The following is a 24,435-nucleotide window of genomic DNA, read 5'->3' on the forward strand; positions in this document are numbered from 1 at the left end:
CTATAAATGTTGAAAATTTTCTGGGGTAGGAGTAACTCTATTAAGGGTTTACCATTTACTTAGGCAACAATTTATTTCAGAAAAGAAAACGCTATAAACTAAACTTCCATGCCGAGTTTCAAGGCATTAGGGGGACTCATGTAACCGTATAAATGCCTTATAAAGTGTGTAAACATATAAATTTATCTAGTTTACGGACGAGCTGTCAAATTTTGTATGAAAAATCATTTACACAATTTGTATAAATTTACGCGCACATTTCATTGTGTAAACGCGGTAAACTCAAAGGAATGCAACCTTGCAGACATTACAGACGGCGTTTTCATCAAAAATCTCCAACATCAGCAAGTAAAGGCGTTTTAGTTTTGATTTTTCACTTAATCTTGGTATTTTTTAATTTGTATAACAATCAAAAAAATTTTTTTGGAAATAATACAGCTGAAAAACAATCAAGTTTATCAAGAGTATTACTAGGTGCGTTCATATAACCGCGTGTGTAAATGGATATAATTTTACACCTTATAAGTTTATATGCTATCGTGAGTCCCCCTATTATTAACCTATAATTCTTAAACAGTGTAGAAGCAATTTCCAACTAAACGAACCTTTTCTATGTTTGTGTGTGTCTTTGCCATGAAAAAAACGGTTCTATCTTCTCTTAATAATTAAAAAATAGTATGTATACTTTTAATCTATTGTATTTGTGCATCTATTTTTCTCAGCTGATGAGTTTCTCTGTAGCTGAGCAGTTTTAGATTTCGGCGCTTAAGAAGCCACTGCCTCTCAAAGACTCGATAACAATAAAAATTATAAATAAAACATAAATAAGATTTAGAATAACAATTTGGTTTAGTTTGCACTGGATATTTCCCTCTAGCCTTAATGTTTAAATATGGAAAACCAAACTTTTTAATTTAAATGTTTACTATAAAAAGTGAAAGCTGGGATTGAAACCAATTTTCTCTCAAACGATGAATATAAAGCTGTCGTTTCTGAGCTGGACTCGATACGAGCAATGATATCTGTGGCAATTTGAAAAAACAACCTACACGAGTTCGGATAAAAATGATATTCTGGCGTCATAACAGAAATTCGTTACAGATCTCCCTGCGTTACTTACTCATAGCCCTAGAGCCAAATGGCTGCTACAAAATATAGGAAGTTACAATGGTGAATTGCGGGTAGCTTTTCAGATATAGGTATATGTATCGCCATTAGTCTAACTCGAAATAGGTTGTTTTGTTTTTTTTTTCAAATTGCCACAGATATCGTAAGCTACATTTTTATCTAGTGTAATTTCTCCTCGTTTTTAATAGTGGAGCAATTCTATTCCCGTTATTTACTTTATCTCAGTCAAATTTTCCTTAATTTATTAAGCTTCATTTAATTTTAGTTTTTGTTTATCCTTATCATAAATACACATACACATATTTCTTATACAAATTTATAAACAATTCAGACTCCAAACCTTTCAAATGTTTCCTCAAGCACTTTATTTTTAACATTCTTAACAATAATTTACGCAACACTTAATTAGCTCACTTATTCATTATTATAATGACTTATATTCATGTAGCTTACGCACTCACAATCATATAGCTCACACATTCAGTTTTATGTAGCTCACTCGCTCACAATTGTGTAGTTCACTCACTTAAACTCATATAACTTACATTGAAGCTGCTCACTCACTCACACTGATGTAGCTTACTTACTCAGAATCATATAGCTCATCCATTCACATTCGCTGCTCACTCACACATACATTTCCCATTGGTACTCAAATTCTGCTCATTATTCAAAATATTCTCTATTTGTATTTTTGTCTCTTTTTCTTCTTCTTGTCTCTAATTCTAGTTGTTTTTATATATAAAAAAGTGCCATGTTTATAATAATGCAACAAATACAACCCAATACGCACCAAGTGATAAATGAAAAGTATAAAAGGAGATATCACTCACTACACAATAGTACATATTTATTAATAGCAAACAAAGAGCAAGTGAATGTTACGTAAAAAATATGAAATGGCAATAACAAATGAATGAATAAATTTAAACTATATATAATAGATTTAAAAACAAGCAACATAAATCAACTCTAAAAACTCACATAGCTCTCGTCACTCGCAAGAGCTTAAAACTGTTACAAACACAAAAACAAAAGCAGAGCATTGAGCAACTAAAAGGCTTTTATGAATTTATTTGTTTCACTCCTTCATGAACTAGAGCGTATGTTATCGGTAACAAATAAAAAATACAACAACACGGCGACTGTAGTGCTTAAATGCTAGCTACACACGCAAGCACACACGCTAACATCGTATGTAAAGAGCTTCACGCACATGCGCATTTAATACAAAAATTTACGAAAAATAAAAATTTACTTATTAAATAAATATTTTGAGTATAAAATACATATATATGTTTATATTGAAACAAATATTGCATATTTTGCTAGCGCTATTTAAATTACTTTGTTTGCTCAACCATTCACTCACTCAATTCAAAACAACGCTTACAGCAAAGAAAAAACCAAGACACAAACCTTTTTAAAATATTTTGTAAATCGTGTTCATGTATATGGCTGTGTGTGTGTATACGCTCCTAATTACATATAGTTTTTTATATTGCTCATATTATGTAAATTAATTATTTTATATATAATTTAAAGTACGCACCCAAATAATCCAGCAAGCAAAGACACCAACCACCACCATTATCAAAACAGAAACCGCACCTTTTAACGTTGTCACCTAAAAAAATCCACTTACACAAATTTTGCTTATAAAGTACAGTCCCACCAGCTCACCAGCACCATCACCAAAACCTAAAGTCCACCAGCCTTTTTATAATTCACCAGTTAATCAAATAGACGCAAAATTACCGTCACACCAACGCACTCTAAGTGTTAACATAGACGTAAACATAAAAGTAAACATCATCGTTATCATAAAAGTAAAAGTAAGATTAAGCCTAGCAGCAACCGCCTTAAACGTCACCATAACCATCACCGTCACCGTAAACTTTGTTGTATTTATATATCGTAATTGTAATTGTAATCCTTCCCGCGCGCCAAATCCTTATCCAGCACCACAATTGCACATTACTATAATAATAGGCACCCCTACTACCACTATTACTACCGTATGGAGCGCGGCGCCAGCGGTAGTAGTCACCATCATCCGCATGCTGCCGCCACCTCCACCGCTGCTGCTGGCCACGATTACATGACGCACCATGGTGCCGCCGCCGCCCACTCCTCCGCTGACATTGAATATGAATATAATGCGTCAGGCAAGTCTTCCTTTGATAATCCCGCCACCAAGAAAAAACCACCTAAACTGAAAGCGATTAATCGTTCCTTATCAATGGCCATCGATAATTATGCACCACCGATCGGTAGCGGTGGTGCTAGCTCACAGCCTACGATGTTACTAGATGATACACTTTTTGTTGAGCAACCGCTGATACATCGATCTGCCTCACCACTGCCTTTGCGTTCTGCACCACCACAAACACTCGCAGTACCTAGTCGTCAAATGCATGGCGGCGGAGGTGGTGGAGAAGGCAGTAGTCGCGCCGTTTCACCCGCACTTTCAGCACGTCAACAACATCACCAGCAGCAACAGCACAGCCAACATGCGTTTCAAGCACGTCAACAACAGCAACAGAGCTATCATCATTCGAGCTCGACAAGTTCGCCTACATCACATGCGGTGAGTCCTTTACCGGTACGTGTGCCGTTGGCGCACCAACCGGACATCTACTTGGTCAGCAGCAGCAGTTTGGGCGAAGATGTGGGTGGTGGCGCACGGGGCAGCAGTAGCTCACCAATACAATTCATCGATGATTATATGCTGCCGCCGTCGTCGTCGCATCGACATACGGTCAGCGTTACGCACCCGCTTAAAAAGAATATGTTTCGTCGTTCTGATACAATTGACGTACATCCAGCTTCCACTTTTCAGATGAAGAAAACGCACTCATTTCACGCACAGCAAGATTCTGCTGCGACAATGGATCAATTGCTACTCTCCGCAGCGGCAGCTTCATCGGCAGCTTCGAGTAGACGCACAAGTTCAGTGCGTAGCAATTTCCTAATGCCTGGCAACCCCACAGGGAGCGGAGGCGGAAAAGATATAAGTCGCTCACCGTCGCCAAGTAGGCGCGGTAGCCGTTCACATCGTTCTTTCAACGATCCAGGACGTCGGCCTATCATAAAGCCGGAATCCGTAGTCGAATCACAAATACGACACCCATCGCTCAACGACGAACTAATGGAATCACTGGAGGGGCACACAACTATCGGTCACTTCACAAAACAGAAGCTATCACTGGAAAATGAACTTTTCGTAGAGTCACGTTCGCGCAGCAATAGCAATACAAAAATGGAAGATGTTGGCATGGAAGTCACGGCAGTACAGCGTGCAGCTGCTGTGTTATTAGCGCGCAAAAGTTCGGGCTCTTTTGAAGATGCAGCTGGTATGAAACATAGCGGTACACACCCTCCATCCGGAATGTCAAGTAGCCTCAAAAAGCGTGTTGAACATCCACACTCGCGTCAGCATAGCTCACAAAGCCTCGAATTAGATGGACGCCCGTCAACGTCTGCTGCAGCGGCAGCATCCGCCGCCGCACATGGTCACGCACCGCACACACTACAGCTGCATAGCGCAGCGGCAGCAGCAACTGCTGCATATCATTTCAAACGTGGCACACAACACGGCCGCTCGCTCTACTTATCGCCAAATAACCTCGAAGAACTGCAAGTGCATCAGCGACCGACTGTACTTTCAGCAGCGGCTGCCTTTCAGGGCACCAACGCCAGCGCTTCCATCAAACAAGCGAAAGCACTACACAGTGCCAGCATGCGTTTACGCACGTATCGTGAAAATTTAAGTGCAACAAAAAAGTCGAAGAGTTTCATTGCCGATAGCGCCTACCCACCTAGTGCCATTGCGGGCGACGAATTCGAACTCACATCACCTCAACGACGCAACAGTCGCCCATTGTCCAGTGCTGCTAGCGGCGCTACTGTGGACGACATCAAACGCAGTCCACGTCCGTTAGCACTTACACCAGCCTCAGCAGCGGCAGCTACAGCCTTTATGGAAGAGAAACGACCCTCTTTCGAACGAAAACCATCGCTGACGTACGAACTTAACGATGCCGCCTTCGAGCAGGTACTACGTCCATTCCATCACAAAGTTGCCGGGGGGCGAAAACTTTCAATGAGTGGTGGTACACAACAACATAAAACACTAAAGAAAAAATCACTCAGCGACGCAACAGACGACGACGAAGAAGCCGATCGTAAACGCAAACGTATCGTTTGTATTGTGATGACAGTATTCTTGTGCCTAGTATGCGCTAGCGTCCTCGTTGTGATACTTACGCTCACACACTCTTCTAGTCAGTCGACGCATCATCATGGACCTAGCAAAAAGATTTATACATTTTCACGTGAAACACCAGTGCATTATAACGGTACGATGTGGGGTCTTAAGTGTGCTATGTTTGATAGGGGTGTGGGTAGGAAGAGAGAAAGAGAAGGTGACAGTAAAGATGGTAGAGAAGTAGGTAGGTGTCGCTAGTTGTTGTTGTTTTTGTTGTAGCGATAAGGGTACTGCCCGAAGGTCTTGGGGAGTGTTATCGATGTTGATGGTCCTTTTCGGGATGCAGATCCGGTACGTTCCGGTAACAGGCTCCATAAAGGTACTAGCCCGATCATATCGGGAACGATTTCGTATTACCACATGAAATCTTCTAGGCCATACCACCCTCCCACCGCCTAGATCCATCAGGAGTTCAGGGTCGCCAGAGCCTCGGCTGTCAATGAAACAGGATTCGCCACGGGTAGTTGAGGTTAACAATTGGGTTGAAGAAGCTATATATTGCGCTGCCAACCCCTTGAGACGGTTGCGCTACACAACTTCTTGAATCAATTTGGTATTTTAGTCGCCTCTTACGACAGGCATACTTAGCGCGAGTATATTCTAAGCCCCCTGACCCCCTGGGGGGAGGTGTCGCTAGTAGTGCACCGTCATGTGTGGTCGGAGCTTGATTGGCATTTTTAAAGGGCACTGTCCCGCATAAAATTAGCCTTTAATATGAATACATGTATATATGTATACTCATGAAATCTCTTAGCCAGCACATAGTTTTCATTGACCTTATTAAGTTTGCATATGACGCCTCTATGGCTTTGTTGCTGTAACCTTGCACAGCATCAGGAGGTATATCAAACTAGCTTAATATATAGTCCAAGAGCTTAGTCGTAGAATAGCTCTCGACTGATTCAATTTAGGTTATATTAATACTAGTCGTTGTTGGACTTGCTCGGTTTGAGTCAGACTATTTCGATTGATTACGGAATACTGCGATTGAAGCCAAATTCCATTTTAGTTCAATTAATAAATTATAGTAGAATAGTTACACTTAAGTCAAGTTCTTTACAGATTAGTATTTTAGTCCGATTAACATTGATAGTTGCTAGTTCGTTCTTTTTATACTCAATTGAGCAGAGCTCACAGAGTATATTAACTTTGATTACATAACGGTTGGTTGTACAGGTATAAAGGAATCGAGATAGATATAGACTTCCATATATCAAAATCATCAGTATCGAAAAAAAATTCGATTGAGCCATGTCCGTCCGTCCGTCCGTCTGTCCGTTAACACGATAACTTGAGTAAATTTTGAGATATCTTAATGAAATTTGGTATGTAGGTTCCTGGGCACTCATCTCAGATCGCTATTTAAAATGAACGATATCGGACAATAACCACGCCCACTTTTTCGATATCGAAAATTTCGAAAAATCGAAAAAGTGCGATAATTCATTACCAAATACGCATTAAGCGATGAAACTTGGTAGGTGAGTTGAGCTTATGACGTAGAATAGAAAACTAGTAAAATTTTGGACAATGGGCGTGGCACCGCCCACTTTTAAATGAAGGTAATTTAGAAGTTTTGCAAGCTGTAATTTGGCAGTCGTTGAAGATATCATGATGAAATTTGGCAGGAACGTTACTCTTATTTCTTTATGTCTGCTTAATAAAAATTAGCAAAATCGGAGAACGACCACACCCACTTTTTAAAAAAAAAATTTTTTTAATTCAAATTTTAAAAGAAAACTTAATATCTTTACAGCATATGCCCACTCCCTTTTAAAACACTTATTACACTTTTCGTTTGACACCCATATTGTACAAACGCATTCTAGAGTCAACCCAGGTCCACTTTTATAACGATATTCCGAAATGCGTCCACCTATAGAACTTAGGCCCACTCCCTTTTAAAATACTCAATAACACTTTTCATTTGATACCCATATAGTACAAACAAATTCTAGGGTCACCCCTGGTCCACGTTTATGGCGATATCTCGAAAAGGCGTCCACATATAGAACTAAGGCCCACGCCCTCTTAAAATACTCATTAACACCTTTCATTTGATACTCATACGGTACAAACAATTTCTAGAGTCACCCCTGGTCCATCTTTATGGCAATATCTCGAAAAGGCGTACATCTATAGAACTTAGGCCCACGCTCTTTTAAAATACTCATTAATACCTTTTATTTGATACCCATATCGTACAAAATAAATTCTAGGGTCACCCCTGGTCCACCTTTATGGCGATATCTCGAAAAGACCACCTATAGAACTTAGGCCCACTCCCTTTTAAAATTATCATTAACACATTTCATTTGATACCCATATCGTACAAACAAATTCTCGAGTCAGGCCTGGTCCACCTTTATGGCGATATCCCTAAATGGGGTCCATCTATAGATCTCTGGCCCACTTCCTCTTAAAATACTCTTTAATACCTTCCATTTGATTTCCCTTACTTTGTCTCCACAGCTCTCAACTGAGTATGTAATGTTCGGTTACACCCGAACTTAGCCTTCCTTACTTGTTTTACAGATCAGATCGATTTAAGTCAGAATCATTATGATAGTTTCCGGATTAGCTTAGTTAAAAAGAAATTCAAATTTAGAGTGCTACTTTACAGACTAGTTCGATTTAAGTCAGATTGTTCACATAACAGTTCGCCTTTAGTTCGATTAAAACTAATATATTGCGGAATATTTCAATTTAAGCGAGATTATTTATAGACTGGTTTGATTGTTGTTCGATCAATAATGATAGTAGACTATTTCGATTTAAGTAACAATAACGTTAACAGTTTACAAACAGTTTAGATAGTTATCTAGTTCGGGTTTTACATATTAACTCCATTTAAATCAGCTTAAGGCTAATAGTTTTCGGACTAGCTTGACTAAAGTAAATTTTATACAGTTAGTTTGTGGATAATGTCGATTTAATTCAGATTTATACTGTTAGTTTACGGAATATTGCGATTTAAATCATACTATTACTTATAGTTTTCGTATTAATTCGATTTAAATCAAATTAGTTGTGACAGTTTACGATCTAGTTTGATTAAAGTTAGATTAATGCTAGTAGATTACGGCCTAGTTCGACGTAAATCAGACTAATACTGGCACTTACGGTTTAGTTCGATTGAAGCAAATTGGATGCTTTATTTTTCTTAAATCTAGCTTGGGGCTCTACATGCTAATATGTACTTACACACACTCACTTATATGCAATCTTATGTGCATAGTGTAATACGTGTGAGGTTCATATCTTGCAAACAATACACAGCCCATCTAAGCTCATTTGCAAAACATTTCCGCTTCCTTACCATTGCGAACAGCGCTCTTCTTCAAAGACAAATAAAACAATAGCGGCACTTCTCCACTTCCAATAGCACCGTATGTTTGCACGTTAAAGGGCCAATTAAACTGCCTTAACCCCAACGCCATAGTTGTAACCATACCTATATCCATAACCATCTCCATTGTGATCGATTAATGGTGCCATAACCTTAATGGTGACGGCCACCGTGGTGTGATGGTAGCGTGCTCCGCCTACCACACCGTATGCCCTGGGTTCGCACCCCGGGCAAAGCAACATACAAGTTTTAGAAATAAGGTTTTTCAATTAGAAAAAAATTTTTCTAAGCGGGGTGTTTGGCAAGCGCTCCGATTGTATTTCTGCCATGAAAGGCTCTCAGTGAAAACTCATCTGCCTTGCAGATGCCGTTCGGAGTCGGCATAAAACATGTAGGTCCCGTCCGGCCAATTTGTAGGGAAAAATCAAGAGGAGCACGACACAAATTGGAAGAGAAGCTCGGCCTTAGATCTCTTCGGAGGTTATCGCGCCTTACATTTATTTTATTTTTATCTGACATTTTCATAAAAACGAGGAAAACGCAAAAAATTACAAACATACTCCACAAACAATAAGTCTCTTAGTCAAAACGTATCCAAAACAATAAATAAAATATACAAAAATTTTATAAATTCACCAACTCAAATATTTTTAGGTTATGGATATGGCGAAAAACCAAAAACCAATTGATTGGCTATGATATGGTTATGGCTTTAGCATTATAGTATGGCAACATTAACCGATTGCATTGATTTCCATAAGGTTGGTTCGATGACCTGTTTTATCTGGTTATGGATAAATCACCATTAATTGGCCCTTAACACTGCTCTTCAGTTCTTCCTACTAGCACATTCATACATATGTACATGTGTATCTGACATGAAAATTGTATATGTATGTCGTTCCACGAGTATCTTAAATCTAGAAATGTACGTAACGCCATACTGTCACTGTCATAGTTATGTAAAAACTGCCTCTGCCTGTGGGTTCTCACTATCCTCTTTTGTGGAAGTTATGTTACCACTTGTGGTGACATTGGTTTAATGCTGCTTGCTGCCTGCTCAGTTGGCTTCTAACGCTTGATGTGACGTGCAAAAAAATAAAAGATAAAATGCACAGTTGTAAACAATGCAAAGAAAAAAATTAAGAAATAGCTGATGCTGCAGATATTTTGCATGTTGAAGTCACTTTGCAGTACAGCATGCAGTAGCCCCATATGGCAATAAACGCTATCTGCATTTAGGACATGTCAGATACAGGGACAGTGCTTGTGTGTGTGTGTCTATGCATATTTGCATATGTAACTGTAGTAGGGTATTGTGCAAATAGTGATATTAAAGTGAGTGCAAAAATCCAACAAAACGTGTTAACAAGTGAACTGCAACCACAAAATGAGTGCTAAAGTGTTAGTTGAAATTGTACAACAAATATTGGCTAAATACTTACAGGGGTTAGCCATATGTGTAACTGACTATCTACGTTTTGTGTGGTTCCCTTTTTGTGTAATTAAATTTAAACAGGTTCTTTTTTTTTTTTTGTTTTGGTATTCCATGGGTTTATGAATTGGTTTATGATTACGCAGTCAATGCACTTTGGGTGCAAATAACATTTTTTTTTTTCAGCAGAGGAAACATCGAAAGCTTCAAAGTCAGTGCGCTTTAGTACATTCATAACAGAAGGGACGCTGAAAATAGCCCAACGCCAAAACCGGCCAGTCTTCAAACCAATGTTTGAAAGCTCTGACGAAACATTTCCTAAAATACTTTCAAACGTGCAAAATAAACACGTTATAGGTTAAGTTGTATATATTTACAATAGGCCTTTCGCCCATCCTTTGTCTTTATTAGATTAGTTCAATATATGGTATAGGTACGATCTTGCTTCACAGAGTTTGTGGAATATAAAAGGAAGTAATTTTTCTTTTTGTATATATATTGTTCTTTGATATGTTTGCAAACGCTTTATTTTTTTTTTTTTATTCTGCCATTTAAGTGATTTTAAGTCAATATTATTGCTTAGGGTGGGCATAAATATAAAGAAAGTCTTGAAATATAAGAAGAACTTCTTAGGAGTCTTCTTAGGCATTTCCAGCTTTCTACAATATCTCTAAACATGCGATCATGGCTTGTCTTAAGTACATTGAAGAACATCCAGCCCTAACCAAGTGGCTGCATGCCTATTTGCAGGAAGATTGCTTCATGAGCAACATCCCTTGCAATCCTTTCAAATGATGCACCTGAGTTAAATTGCTTCATCTGCCCATAGCACCGGTGCTGACCTTGCATTAAATTTTCCAGATTTACATCTTCTTGTAGACACTTCCTTAGCTTCTCTATGCCCTATTCATCGGTTTACGTTATTGTCTTAATGGTTCCTCTTCCAATTGTTCAGCTGTAATAGGCAACTGCCTCCTCCTGTCATCATCAAATCACTTCAAAGTACCTTCTTTTGTCTGCGTTCGCAAGGACAGACAAAGTCAAAAGCCACAAAACTTCTATCCTGGCATACCACAACCCAAGCTTTTGCTACTTAAAAACAATAACAACGCAATATGCTGGTTAAGCATTGGTGATATGTCGACCACGTTTACTTACGCTGTGTGTTGACTTTTACTTATAATAGTTTAAGCCACTCAAACCTTTACTCCCTCATGAAGATCTATAATTGGTTGAAAATAGAGGCATGAAGAGATACAAACCCAAACATATACGAATGTAGGTTCGAGCTGCCAAGAGTAATAACCCTGCCAAAAATGCGATTAGTCTAAGATTAATCCGGGATGAGTCGCAAACGATTATGCAACCAATGCCAGTTTTGATTTCTTTGTATGAGTTGAACTGTTTGAGCATGTCCTATGAAGGGACTAAATGTACTCATTTATACACAAAAGGTATCAATAGGACCAATCCCCTTTGTACCCACATGGGAACATATGAAGACTAGTCCTTTCTCGTATCAATAAGGACTGCTCCCTAAGTCGCATGTTTAACCCCATTGGTAGTAGAATGATAGTGGACGCTTTCTTGCGTCAAAAGACGTGTATTGACCTCGACAACAATAATCCGAAAACGGAAAAGAAAAATTTTACCTGGTGCAGTGATAGAATATTTTCCCCGATCCAATCAGAATATGAGTGAGTTTATCCCTAATGGTTATGTTAGTTACCAGCATTAACACTAACAACAACATCAGCTCTGAAATCCAGCGAAGAATCACTCTTGCCAATAAATGGTGCTTTGGACTAGGTAGCCAATTGAAAGGTAAGGTCCCCTCTCGGCAAACGGAAATCATACTCTACAAGTCACTTATCGTACCCGTCCTGCTATATGGTGCAGAAGCATGGATCAACATCAGATGAAGCGGATCTGGGAGTAGTCTTCGAAACATTTATGCCCCTCTACGCGTTGGCGATGGCGAGTACCGTAGAAGATTTAACGATGAGCTGTATGAGCTTTACGCAGACATCAACATATTCCACCGAATTAAAACGCAGCGGCTGCGCTGGCTAGGCCATGTTATGCGAATGAATGATGATGCTCCGGCCAAGAAAGTTTTTCTATCGGAACCGGCCTATGGAAGCAGAGGTAGAGGGCGGCCCCCACTCCGTTGGAAGAATCTCCCCGGTTTAAACTCCCTTGGTGTGACCAATCGGCGGCAGTTTGCAGAGAGAAGAAGCGACTAACGCGCCTTGTTGGACGGCCATAACCGTTTAAGCGCCAATTAAGTAAGTAAGTTATGTTAGTTTGAAAATGAAAAATCTCCAAAATAAGAACCAATAAAAGATGAGAAAGAAGGTAAGAAGATATTTTAAGCTGAGCCCATGATTTGAGCGCTGAAGTGCCGATAGTGAAGAAACATTATAAAACTACAAAATTTGATAATGAGGATTCTTTTTTGATTTTTACAATTTCTGCGCATGCTTTGAAGTGCTCCTATTTGATGGCTTCATAAACGTCTGTGGTTTTTTGTGTTTGTGCGCTCGCCTAATTGAATTGTATTCAAAATGCGTTCGGTTCCGACAAAATTGTATCGCTAAAAGCGAGTGATATTTTGTCGTTGCCGTTTTGTGGTGTTTAACAAGACCTTGAGAAGACCTTTACAAGACCACATTTGACCATAGTTCACTAACGCCGCTCCTTTGTACCTTTTTCTACTCTGATGTGTGCCCTTAAGGGGTACTGTTCGAAGGTCCCCTTTTACCACAACGGGTGATGTTGGACAGGCCTCTTTCTACCTGTTTGATTACTGTCTTGCAGACCCTCTTCGTACCTCTACGGATGCTATCGGACAGATACTCTTTCTTCGCCTTCGAGTACTGTCCGATACGTTATCTTTTTACCTTTACATGAATTCTTACCGATTTTATTTTTTTAACTTTAATACAATTTTTTTATATGATAATGAAACCTAGGATACTGGCATATGGCTTGGTATGCGGCTCCGGATATTTATGAAATAATTCGTTTCAACTCCATTTAATTTTTTTTACTATACCCATTTGTTTTTTTTTTATTGTTTCTTAAAATTTGCTACATAAGTTTTAAACTGGTTTTTTACCCAAAAGGGACTAGCGGGCCTTAATTATACCCCAATAAAGACAAAGTAGATTAATCACAGATCACTCTCTTTATGGGTTAATCGCATGATTTTGTGCAGGGAAACTTTATAATGTATATGTACATATGTATGAGTCTGTGAAAGTTTATTTGTATGAGATTGTAAGCTTATATTTTGCTCAAACCGTAAAGTACAACTTTGAGCAGCACAAAACAAAGAAATGAGCAAAACTCTTGGGCATGCAGGCAGCACAAACTAACCATTGGCCACATCTAATAGCCTGCTATAGACAGAATCAATTCAGAAAGCTCATCATATTTCTAGTGTGCAAATAGTATGAGCTTATACTACTGTATTTAATTGAATTAACTTAAATTAGTATGAGTTATACGATGTTCACACGTAGCCTGTCATTATTAGTTCAGTCTATCAACCATTATTCAGGCTCAAACTAATAGCCGCACTACGTGGGTTCCGTATAAAAATTTTAAAGTGGAATATGTATTCGACATTAGCTCTTTATGAACTTATACGATGGCCACATGAATATAATTCTTAGTAACTTAGTAACGAACTACTTCAAATTCCATAAAAAACTGCAAGCGAACAATCTCATTCCATCTTAGTTTTTTCTGTACACTTCCACACTGAACCCTATCTCTTAATAATTTCATTTCGTAAGTTAATTCTAAACTAGATGATGTCCACTCACTCTCTCTTAATCAGTACTGAACTAAGTAGGGAACGAACAAACTTATTCGGTGCTATTCTTTCTAAACTAATTCTAATACCACTCTCTCATTTCTTTTTCAGGGTCGTACAAGTAACTAATCACTTCAAATTACATAAGAAAACTGGCAGTGAACAGTCTCATTCCATATTATTTTTGTACCTATTTGCTGTATACACTGAACCTCTATCCCTTGATAATTTCAAGATTTAGATTAGTTAATTCTGCGCTTAAGCGATGTCCACTCACTCCCTTATTCCTTATTCAGCCTCGAACTAAGTGCCGAACAACGTCAAATTCCATACAAAAATTTGAGAGAAAGAATTTCTTTCGGTTAGTTAATTCTGAACTTACAGAATGTCCACATTTAACGTCATATTCTTACTTCACTCTCTCATGCCTTGTTCAGCCTTAAACGAAGTACCGAACTATATCAAATAAAATGTATCGGGCCTGTTCTGGATTTCGATTCAGACCAATTTATTCGGAATCGAAATGGATTGGTGTTCGGAATATCGATTCCGACCAGACTTGGTCGATTTGAAAAGTTTTGCCTCTGAGCAGTCGGAATCGAAAGTAATTAGCCTATTAATCACATATAATTATATTATTTTTCTCACAAATAAGTTTTATTAAACTATTCATTTTATTTGGAAGATTCATAACAAATTTTTGCTAGACTATTTGTTTATTTAATATAACAATTCTCAATTTGAAGATTCCTATCAAAAATTTTCCAAGCTAAACAAAGCGTTTCTGGTCGAAAGGAAACCGACGTTTTCTCAATTTCGATCGATAGATTTTTGCGATTTTTATGCACAATTCCACGTCTTTTTGCCTATTCTGAAAACCATTGATGCTGGCATTTTGTTCAAATTTTTGCATAATTTTAATTTAACTAAAACCAAATTAAATAAAAACAGCTGTTTAGCTTGATTATCGACTCGAAAGGAAAACGTTTCGAAATGGACTTCGAATCGATTTGTTTCAATCGGAATTGATAACACCAAAAAGAAATATACTCGGAATCACCCTCGTTTTATTTTTCAAAACTAGTCGGAATTCAGAACAGGCCTGTATATAAATGTGTATGGCACAATCTCACTCGGTGTTAATTCACTCTGTACCTATACGACGTCCACACTGAACATCTAGCTCAAAGTTCAGTCTCATTCCTTATTCAGTCTCGAACTAAGTCACAAACTACGTCAAATTTCATACCAAAAATTTGAGACCGATTAATCTCATTCGGTTGATTAGTTATAAGCTTAGACAATACTCATTCGGAACGTCTCATTCTTAATTCCCTCTCCCATTCCCTCAATTTTATATAAAAACTTAGGGCACATTATCTTAGGCGATTTTTAATGATTTTCCAAGAACGATAAATAATTTGTCTAATTCTTATCGAAAGTCTACCAAAATCTGGACGTGTAATACGATCACGCATCGAAAGGCAATTTCGCTCAAACTATAAATAAGAAACTGCCAAGATATTAGTAAAAATAATAATAAATTACGGATCTAATGAGTTCTGTTAGCTACCATTTCATATATTTCCTCAATCCGGTTAGCCGTTTCAGAGCAATTGCAATGTAAAAACTTGGTTTCGATCACGGACCCAACACAAACACAGAAACAAAGAAACGAAAAAAGCCCAAAAAGATATTTTAAAAAAATATTATATTAAAAAATACAGTGTGGTCAAAAATAAAATTAGCAACTACAGAGGAGGCATTTGCTCATTTCCTGACTGCCAGACGAATATCGAATTAATTACGCAGGCCTCGAGTGAACAACACACTTCGCGAACAAACTTAGTGAACTATTTCGATCGCCAATTAGGTGCCGTGTGAACACCATTTTAGTATAAATCAGGGATGCACCTTAACGTTAAGCGAATCGTTTATCAAAAAATTTCCACCGTTTCTGTTGAAACACTTCGAAACATTATCGATAAAGAAATTATCAAGATAAATTGTATTTCGTTTTTAACCGAAACGAAAAGCTTTCGTTAACGTTAAAAACGTTAACAAAAACGTGATACTTTATGTTTGGATTGTGCTGGCAATGCTATAGCCATGGTGAAGCCGTAAGGTGGTAACAGCGAGCGGACATACACACACAAACTCCATGTAATTTGTTTGTGTAAGTGGTTGGTGGTAATGTCAAAAATACTCTGAGAAATGTTCGTACTGTCAAAATTCATGAGAAAAGTTGCAATCAGCTTGGCTAATGCTTTCACCTTTAATGACTCCGCCATCAATCAGCTTTGCCAGCATAGTTTGAAATTAATAATCAACATAAACGATTTGATTTCGTTTTGATATGGCAGAAAACGAAACAAAATCACTTCGTTAATTTGACGTTCTTAACGTTAATAAACGAAACAAAGTCATTTCGTTTCGTTTATTAACGTTAATTATCGTAACGAAAAGATATTGGTTCGTTGGTTAAGCATGCCTGGTATAAATAAAATGAAAGGAAAACGAATGTGGCAAGACAAGAAGCTAATTTCTTTGTTGAATAATCGTCGAAACATTTTACGCTAATAATGCCGCATAAATATTCATGAGTGTGTGCAAGTGGCATTATACGCTTTAGAAGGTCCGTGCATACGGAATTAATAAAGCAAAAGTTTCTGTGATTGATTTTATTACGTGCGGCGTGCGGTGAGCTTATGTAAAAAACCACTATTCAGCCAACTTTGTTGTCAAACACATCGCCCAGCACAGTTAGTAACAAATTACATATAAATAATAAAACTTGCGGCACTTGCATAACACAGCAATGTGTTTTATACGAACAAATTTTATTATTAATTTTGTTTAATTTTTTTATTTTTTTTTTTTTATAAAAAAATGTTTTTTTTTTCATTAACTTCAGCTTTTGTACTTTTCTCACTAAAACCAATGTGCAAACAAATTTTTAATTAAATTTTCAGTAATTTGTGTGCACACATGCGTATTCACTCAAATGTTCATATGGCAAAAGTCGTTAACATTTCCGCTCGATATGTCGTATGAGTAAATTTTTAAATGGCTGACATATTGACATCAGTGCACGGACTTTACCATTTTATTGGTAGATCTACCAACTTTTTAGCCCATTTTCATTTTCCCCCACTTCTACCACCAAAGCCCAAAAATCTACAAACATTTCAATATACACATTCGCATTGGAACCAAGAAACTGCGATCATTAAGTAAAGGTATATAATTGCCGAACAGACGCAAATAACATTAAGAGGTGACACTAACCAAACGACTACATAAAATCAGGCATGCTTAACCAACGAACCAATATCTTTTCGTTACGATAATTAACGTTAATAAACGAAACAAAGTCATTTCGTTTCGTTTATTAACGTTAAGAACGTCAAATTAACGAAGTGATTTTGTTTCGTTTTCTGCCATATCAAAACGAAATCAAATCGTTTATGTTGATTATTAATTTCAAACTATGCTGGCAAAGCTGATTGATGGCGGAGTCATTAAAGGTGAAAGCATTAGCCAAGCTGATTGCAACTTTTCTCATGAATTTTGACAGTACGAACATTTCTCAGAGTATTTTTGACATTACCACCAACCACTTACACAAACAAATTACATGGAGTTTGTGTGTGTATGTCCGCTCGCTGTTACCACCTTACGGCTTCACCATGGCTATAGCATTGCCAGCACAATCCAAACATAAAGTATCACGTTTTTGTTAACGTTTTTAACGTTAACGAAAGCTTTTCGTTTCGGTTAAAAACGAAATACAATTTATCTTGATAATTTCTTTATCGATAATATTTCGAAGTGTTTCAACAGAAACGGTGGAAATTTTTTGATAAACGATTCGCTTAACGTTAAGGTGCATCCCTGCTTTCATGCGTTGAGTACTAATAGTCGGACGACAAAAATTGGTTAATTGAAAAATTCTTAATTGGTATTGGCAAATTAAATTTTTGCGTTCTAGGTGTATGTGGTAGTTGTTGGGACAGCACAAAGCCAAACAGAATTTAAAGTGTGCAAATTAATTTCACTTTCCCATCATAGGGGAGTGGAGTGTAGAATAGAGAAATGTAACGGAGGTAAGCAGAAGATTAGCAGAGTTCTTCAGTGCATGTAAATTAACCATGTAATATGTCCGAAATATTTCGATATTACATACATATGTATGTCAGTATATTAGGCTTACCGTAGAGTATACGAGAATTACCTACCCTAATATACCAGATGATACCACCATAGTTTTCCTACGTAAACAACTGTGCAAAAATGGTAAAAATGCCGGGCCTCTTCATAAATTTTTTATCACAGCTCGCAAATAACAGTTCCCGAAAACGATATTTTTTATTAAATCAGTCATTTACGCCCCGATCTAGTGTGGTAACAACATTTTTCACCACGGTAACGAAATCATGTGGCAACTTTTACACCCTTTTGGTATTCTACCTGCGAAAGTAGCCGGATAATTTTTTACCCACAAAAGTAGGTGGTTACATCGAAATAACCACACAACAGCTGTTGTTCAGAAAAGGACAAAACTGAAAAATAAAGAATTGTAAGCGCAAATAAGTAAAGATAATAGTAAAAAAGTGTTGCCTCTTGCTATACATATTTGTTTACATTATGTACTTTCACAGAATAAATTACAATATATCTACCTATGTAGAAACCTAACATGTATAATATGCATATACATATCGTCCCGTTTATTCGTTAACCTCGTATTTACAAGTGAGACATTTTCGGTAAAGCGAACAAGGTTGCCACACCATGTTTTCATTTGCGACCAAAATTCATCGAAAAAAAGAACCAAATTTTTGTTTTATTTTATTAGTATAAAATACAAAATTTTAGGATGTTTCTATATAAAATTTGACTAAACATAGTGAAGACTTTCCTTTAATTCAAGCTGAACAAACAAATATATGGGCATGCAACCAAAAATGATACTATATTTTGACATAGGATAAGTATATGTCTTCCACCAACCAAACGTTGTGAACCTAGTTTCGATCACAAAGCTCTTGGTTCCAGCATTATGATGTTGATTGCAATGAAATAAAATGTATGGTGCAGTTAGGTTTCAGTAAGAAACGGTTCAAAATTTGCGTTCTGGTGTTGCCGTACTATGTATGTGGAAAAATCAGTAAATCATAAATGAAACTAAGCAATTTTGTTTGTGCTATTTTTATAGATGCTTACCTTTTCTCTTAGCGTTTAAACTTAATATCAGAGCCTAGATTCAGTAAGTGTGAGTTTTGATCCCAGGACTCAGGGATTCTGCTAGCACCTACGGGAATAATTTTATACAAAACATTTCTTCCGAAATCAAATCTCTTTTGCATTTGCCCTTCTGTCTTCGAGTTAAAATATTTCTTGTGCGAATATACTTAGTTTTCAATTACCTTGCGTGGCTTAACACCACAATAGTCCTGGAATTCCTTGAACTCATTGAGCTGGGTGAGAAAGATTTAAATATCAAATTTCCAAACGAGAAGTAATGCATCGAATTTGTTTGTATAAGTTTTGAGAGTGTTAGGCTCACGACAGAGTGCTCGCTATAAGCTATGCTAGGCGAGAAGAAATTTTTATTTTAATATATTTTACGTAGTGTTGTATAACCGATCGAAATATCTAGCCGTTATTAATATTATTATAAAACAAGAGTTTTTTTTGATTAGTCGGTTATTTCATCAACCATTAACGACAATGTGTTTGCCAACACTTTTCTTTTTAATGCCTGGCTTAATTATATCCTAGGTGAAATGTTATTGTTCTGGTACATTTTACTGACTGCCCTTCAAAAAACGTGAGTACTCCATAAATAATGTAAGGAATACTCCTTTGGGAGTATAGGAGTGTTCCTAAACTAATCTGTATTCATACAAAAAATGTGCTCCAATTAACATTGCGATGTCCTAGGAGAGGAGTAGGTGAGCCCACTCTCGCTTTGTTTGTGAGTATTCCATAGAGTACATACCTAAGAGTACTTTCCAAAGTACGTTCACTGTAGTACTCAATGGAGCACCCACAGAGGATCATATGCCAAAGTACTAAAGAGAAATTGTGTCGGAAAGAATTATCGGAGTGAATTTAATTTAAAATGAAAGTAAATGAAGAGGGGCAATATAACTTTTATATTTTTTACTACGAATATTCTTATGTTATTTAGCATTTGCGTGAATAAAGAAACTAATATTTCTCTATACTATAGTAAGTATATATAAAACCAGTGCGCGGTTGCATTTTATTAGAATTGCCATAGTAAAATTTTATTGTCAGTTATTTGTATGCAATATTTCTACTTTTGGCAACTCTGTTCGATCGTCATCGTGTCGTGAACACGTCGTTAAAAAACGAGCAATGATCGGCTGATGGTGTTCCGCAAACGCATTGCAAAGGAGTATTGTTAGAGTACTCCAACATGAAGAAAATGGAACACGTAATCCAACAATTTTTGCAGGGTGAGCAATTTTTTATGGTGAGAGTTCCATTGAAGTAAATTCAAAATTATATGGGGGCTACCGAAAGTGTGGCGAAGTTTTGGGCAATATTGTGAATTTTTACCTGAGTGAAAAAGAAAGAAAAGTACCAATCGTGGCTACTGCCTAAAAAGGACCAAAATTGAAGAAAAGGGATCAGCGTACCAAATGGGGTTGGAAGGAAACATTTTTGGTCCAAATGGACCAAAGTGGCAACCGTGAAAGTGAAGAAAACTACCATTCAAATTTCTCCACAGACACTGGTGAGTTTCTTGATGATGACAGCGTTACCACTTGGCCAGAATCGCGAATAAAAGAATTGGTAACGATATTCGGTTACATAATGTTCTGGGAACTATTTTACCGGTAACGCTCAGAATCGAGGCGTTAATGACCACTCTTTAAATAAAAATTAAGTTCGAGTACTGCACCTTTCGGTTTCTTACAGATAGCGAACGTTTTGCAAACAAATTTAAAAAAATGGTCAGTGAAAGAAAACAACCGGATACTGGAAAAATAAAAATCATGTTTTTAGGCGTACATATATGGGACAAAAAAGTAAAAGGATTTGTTTTCAAAAAAAATATTTATTTTTATCGAAATATTATCGATGTGTTATCGAAAAAATATCTATTTTAAAACCAGTAAGGAAGGATAGGTTTGGGTGCAACCGAACATTACATACTCAGCTGCCAAAACTTTTTTTTCTGCAGCTTACAAAACTTTTAAATTACTTTCTTTTAAAAGTGGGCGGTACCACGCCCATTGTCCAAAATTTTAATATTCTGCGTTATAAGGCCAACCCACCTACCAAGTTTCATCGCTTTATCCATCTTTGGTAATGAATTATCGCACTTTTTCGGTTTTTCGAAATTTTCGCGATCTGAGATGACTGCACAGGAACTTACTTAGCAAATTTCATTAAGATACCTCAAAATTTACTCAAGTTATCGTATTCACGGCCAGACGAACGGACATGGCTAAATGAATTTCTTTTTTCGCCCAGATTATTTTGATACATAGAAGTCTATATCTATCTCGATTAGTTTATGCTGTTACGGGGTACCGTTATGCAAAGAAAATTAATATACTCTGTGAGCTCTGCTCAGCTGAGTATAAAAACAAGTCGATACTTTTCCCATAATAAGTCTTATTAATTTTATCGACAACAAATAGATATTATTTCTATAACAAATCGATGATAAATCAATATTTTCTCGATAACTTTTCATTAACAAATCCATATTTGATCGTTAATACATCGATACAATTTTCATTACAAATCGATAATACAGCGATAGCACGGCAATAATTCAACAGCAAATTATAATGCCGATAGTAATAAAAGCCCGCTATTCTTTCGTATTAATAAATTTATTTTTTCTAAACCCTGCTAGATGGTTTCTAAGTAGTACCAAAATAAACCCGAAATAGTCTTTAACGAAATCCCGTAACTATTTCGAACTTTTTGCGGAATGATCGCAAGATCATTCTATAGCGATCTCAAAATCAAGGCTGCATAATAACGTTATTTTCATCAAAAAAACAAAAACATTAGCACACATATGACAGCTCTGAGTGGCTGGCAGTTGTTATAAAAAGTTCCAACTGTTCCTATAATTTATAACGTTTCAATGAAACCAGAACTATAACAATTGTCAGTCGCCGAGGGTCAGAACGTGGGTGATATTATCAAAAAAGCACTTTGTTTTCGAATTTAAGAATTTTCTTCCGCATAAAATTTGCTCAAAAAAGCTCAAAACTCGAAATATTGAAGACACCAGAAATTTTTTTGATTTCGGTTTTGATAACTACGAAAAAAAAAATGTCTTTTTGATATTTTTTTATAAAACATTAAAAAAAAAACTTTGTTTTTAACAAAAGTTCCAAAATAATCCTGAAGGGTTTCCTAGCACATGCCCAAATTGATCTCGAAATGGCACATAAAACAAACCCGATGTGATCTGCAAAATATTCCAGGAATAATCCCAATATGTATTATTGAAAAAAAAGTCCAGAAATTATCTAAAATAGGTCCTGGAAATAGTCCCTACATGAACACAAGAATATAGGATCGGGACATTGTATGGTTTTTCTGATTTAAGTTTTGCAGAATAAGAATTAACAGCGAGTAACGGTAACTTCCCTATCTGCCAAATACACTGGAGTGGCCTATTTGAACATTCCTGTATTGTGTGGGGACGCCCACTTCCTCTGCTTCCATAGGCGAGTTCCGATAAAAAAAAAACTTTCTTATCCGGAGCATCATCTTTCATTCGCATAACATGGCCTAGCCAGCATAGCTGCTGCGTTTTAATTATCTGGAATGTGTTGATGTCTGCGTAAATCTCGTACAGCTCATCATTAAATCTTCTTCGGTATTCGCCATCGCCAACTCGTTGAGGTCCAAGCTTCTGCACCATATAGCAGAATGGGTACGATAAGTGACTTGTAGAGCACGATTTTCATTTGCCGAGAGAGGACTTTACTTTTCAAAGTAGCATTTATTGGCAAGAGTGATTCTTCGTTGGATTTCAGTGCTGATCTTGTTAGTATTAATACTGGTTCCCAAATAAACGAAGTCTTTTACTATTTCGAAATTATGGCTGCCAACAGTAGCGTGGTTGTCGTTTTGTACTCATTCACCAACAAACCCATCTTTTCCGCTGCTTTTGGAAGTATAAACTAATATCAAAATAATTCCCCTATATATATTTATATTAAATTACATATACTATTCTGCCAATTCTTATCAAAATGTTTAGAGAAACGCAACCGTTTTTTTTTTTTTTAATATTTAGAGTACCTACTTTTGTTGCCAAGAGAGCTTTTGAGTTTTCATTTACATATATTTCGAAATTTTGGTTAATTTTTAATTTAATTTGTTACCATTTATTTTTTGAGCAAATGAGGTACAAGAGTATTTGTGTTCTGTTGTGTTGGGGTTAATTACACTTAATTGTGGAGTAAAACTTCTTCTTGTTTTCTGTAAGTGGTTTTCGGATATCTTCGTGGGAAATATTCGCGTATACTAAGCTTATGTATTCCAGTTAAATAAGTCAACTACCAAGATATCAGTGTATCTATCGTTCTTTAAGGTAAGATTAGACCTAGTATACATTCAGATTATACAGGATTTTCTTCATTTTCGTACTTAACTACTTATCGGTAGTTAAATAACTGGATTTCCCATATAAATTTTTCGCTTAGATAATCGGTAATTATGAACAAATTTTAGTGATGACAATTTTTATTTTTTTTGCTAGTCCAAGAAACATCTCTAAATGGAAGCACGAATTAAATGTGAAAATTCGACAGCTATTAATCTAATTCTTAGGGACGGGACTTATGTATGTGAACGGCTAAATTAACTATTGTGGATTTATTTGTTTGATTTTCAATAGAAAAAATATTGCAAAAAATGTTAAACTGTTCTTAAAGTAAATAGTCTGGATTGATGAGAGTTTCTAAATACTCATCAACAGACATTTACTTCAATCACAGTTTAAACAAAAATCTACAAAATATATATTTATATATATTCAAATGCAATGTGTTCGACGAAAGTGTATATCCCTACTGCTAGTTTGAATAATAATATAAAAATAAAAAATTATTAAAAAACAAAAGCTCGAATGCGTAAGATGTTTAAGTGATTTTCCTGTTTTGATACTTTTAATTTACATACCTATGCTATACAAACGGTAACCAATTATTTATCCCTTAACTAACATTTATCTCTTTTCCCTCTCTTCCCCCCTTTTTCTACTTGCTCTCATCTATACAGTTCGCCAAGAAAATGAGCGCTTATTCAAGGAGACGTTAGATCGTGCGCGTTCTATTAAAAATGCAACAGAAGCTGCATCACAATTAGCGCAGCAACAAATTCCATAACACCACAACGATTTGACGGAACGCAATAGA

General features: G+C 36.6%; 1 protein-coding gene across 1 annotated transcript; it reads left to right on the forward strand.

Moving 5' to 3' along the window:
• Window positions 1–1,863: 1,863 nt before the first annotated feature.
• LOC137246893 (uncharacterized) lies at window positions 1,864–24,435 on the forward strand. Its single transcript, XM_067777916.1, has 2 exons — window positions 1,864–5,489; window positions 24,299–24,435. The coding sequence occupies exons 1-2, from the start codon at window positions 3,149–3,151 to the stop codon at window positions 24,403–24,405; spliced, it is 2,448 nt and encodes an 815-aa protein (XP_067634017.1). The 5' UTR covers window positions 1,864–3,148; the 3' UTR covers window positions 24,406–24,435.

The sequence above is a fragment of the Eurosta solidaginis genome, chromosome 3, assembly GCF_040869045.1.
Source record: "Eurosta solidaginis isolate ZX-2024a chromosome 3, ASM4086904v1, whole genome shotgun sequence".
NCBI classification, from domain to species: domain Eukaryota; kingdom Metazoa; phylum Arthropoda; class Insecta; order Diptera; family Tephritidae; genus Eurosta; species Eurosta solidaginis.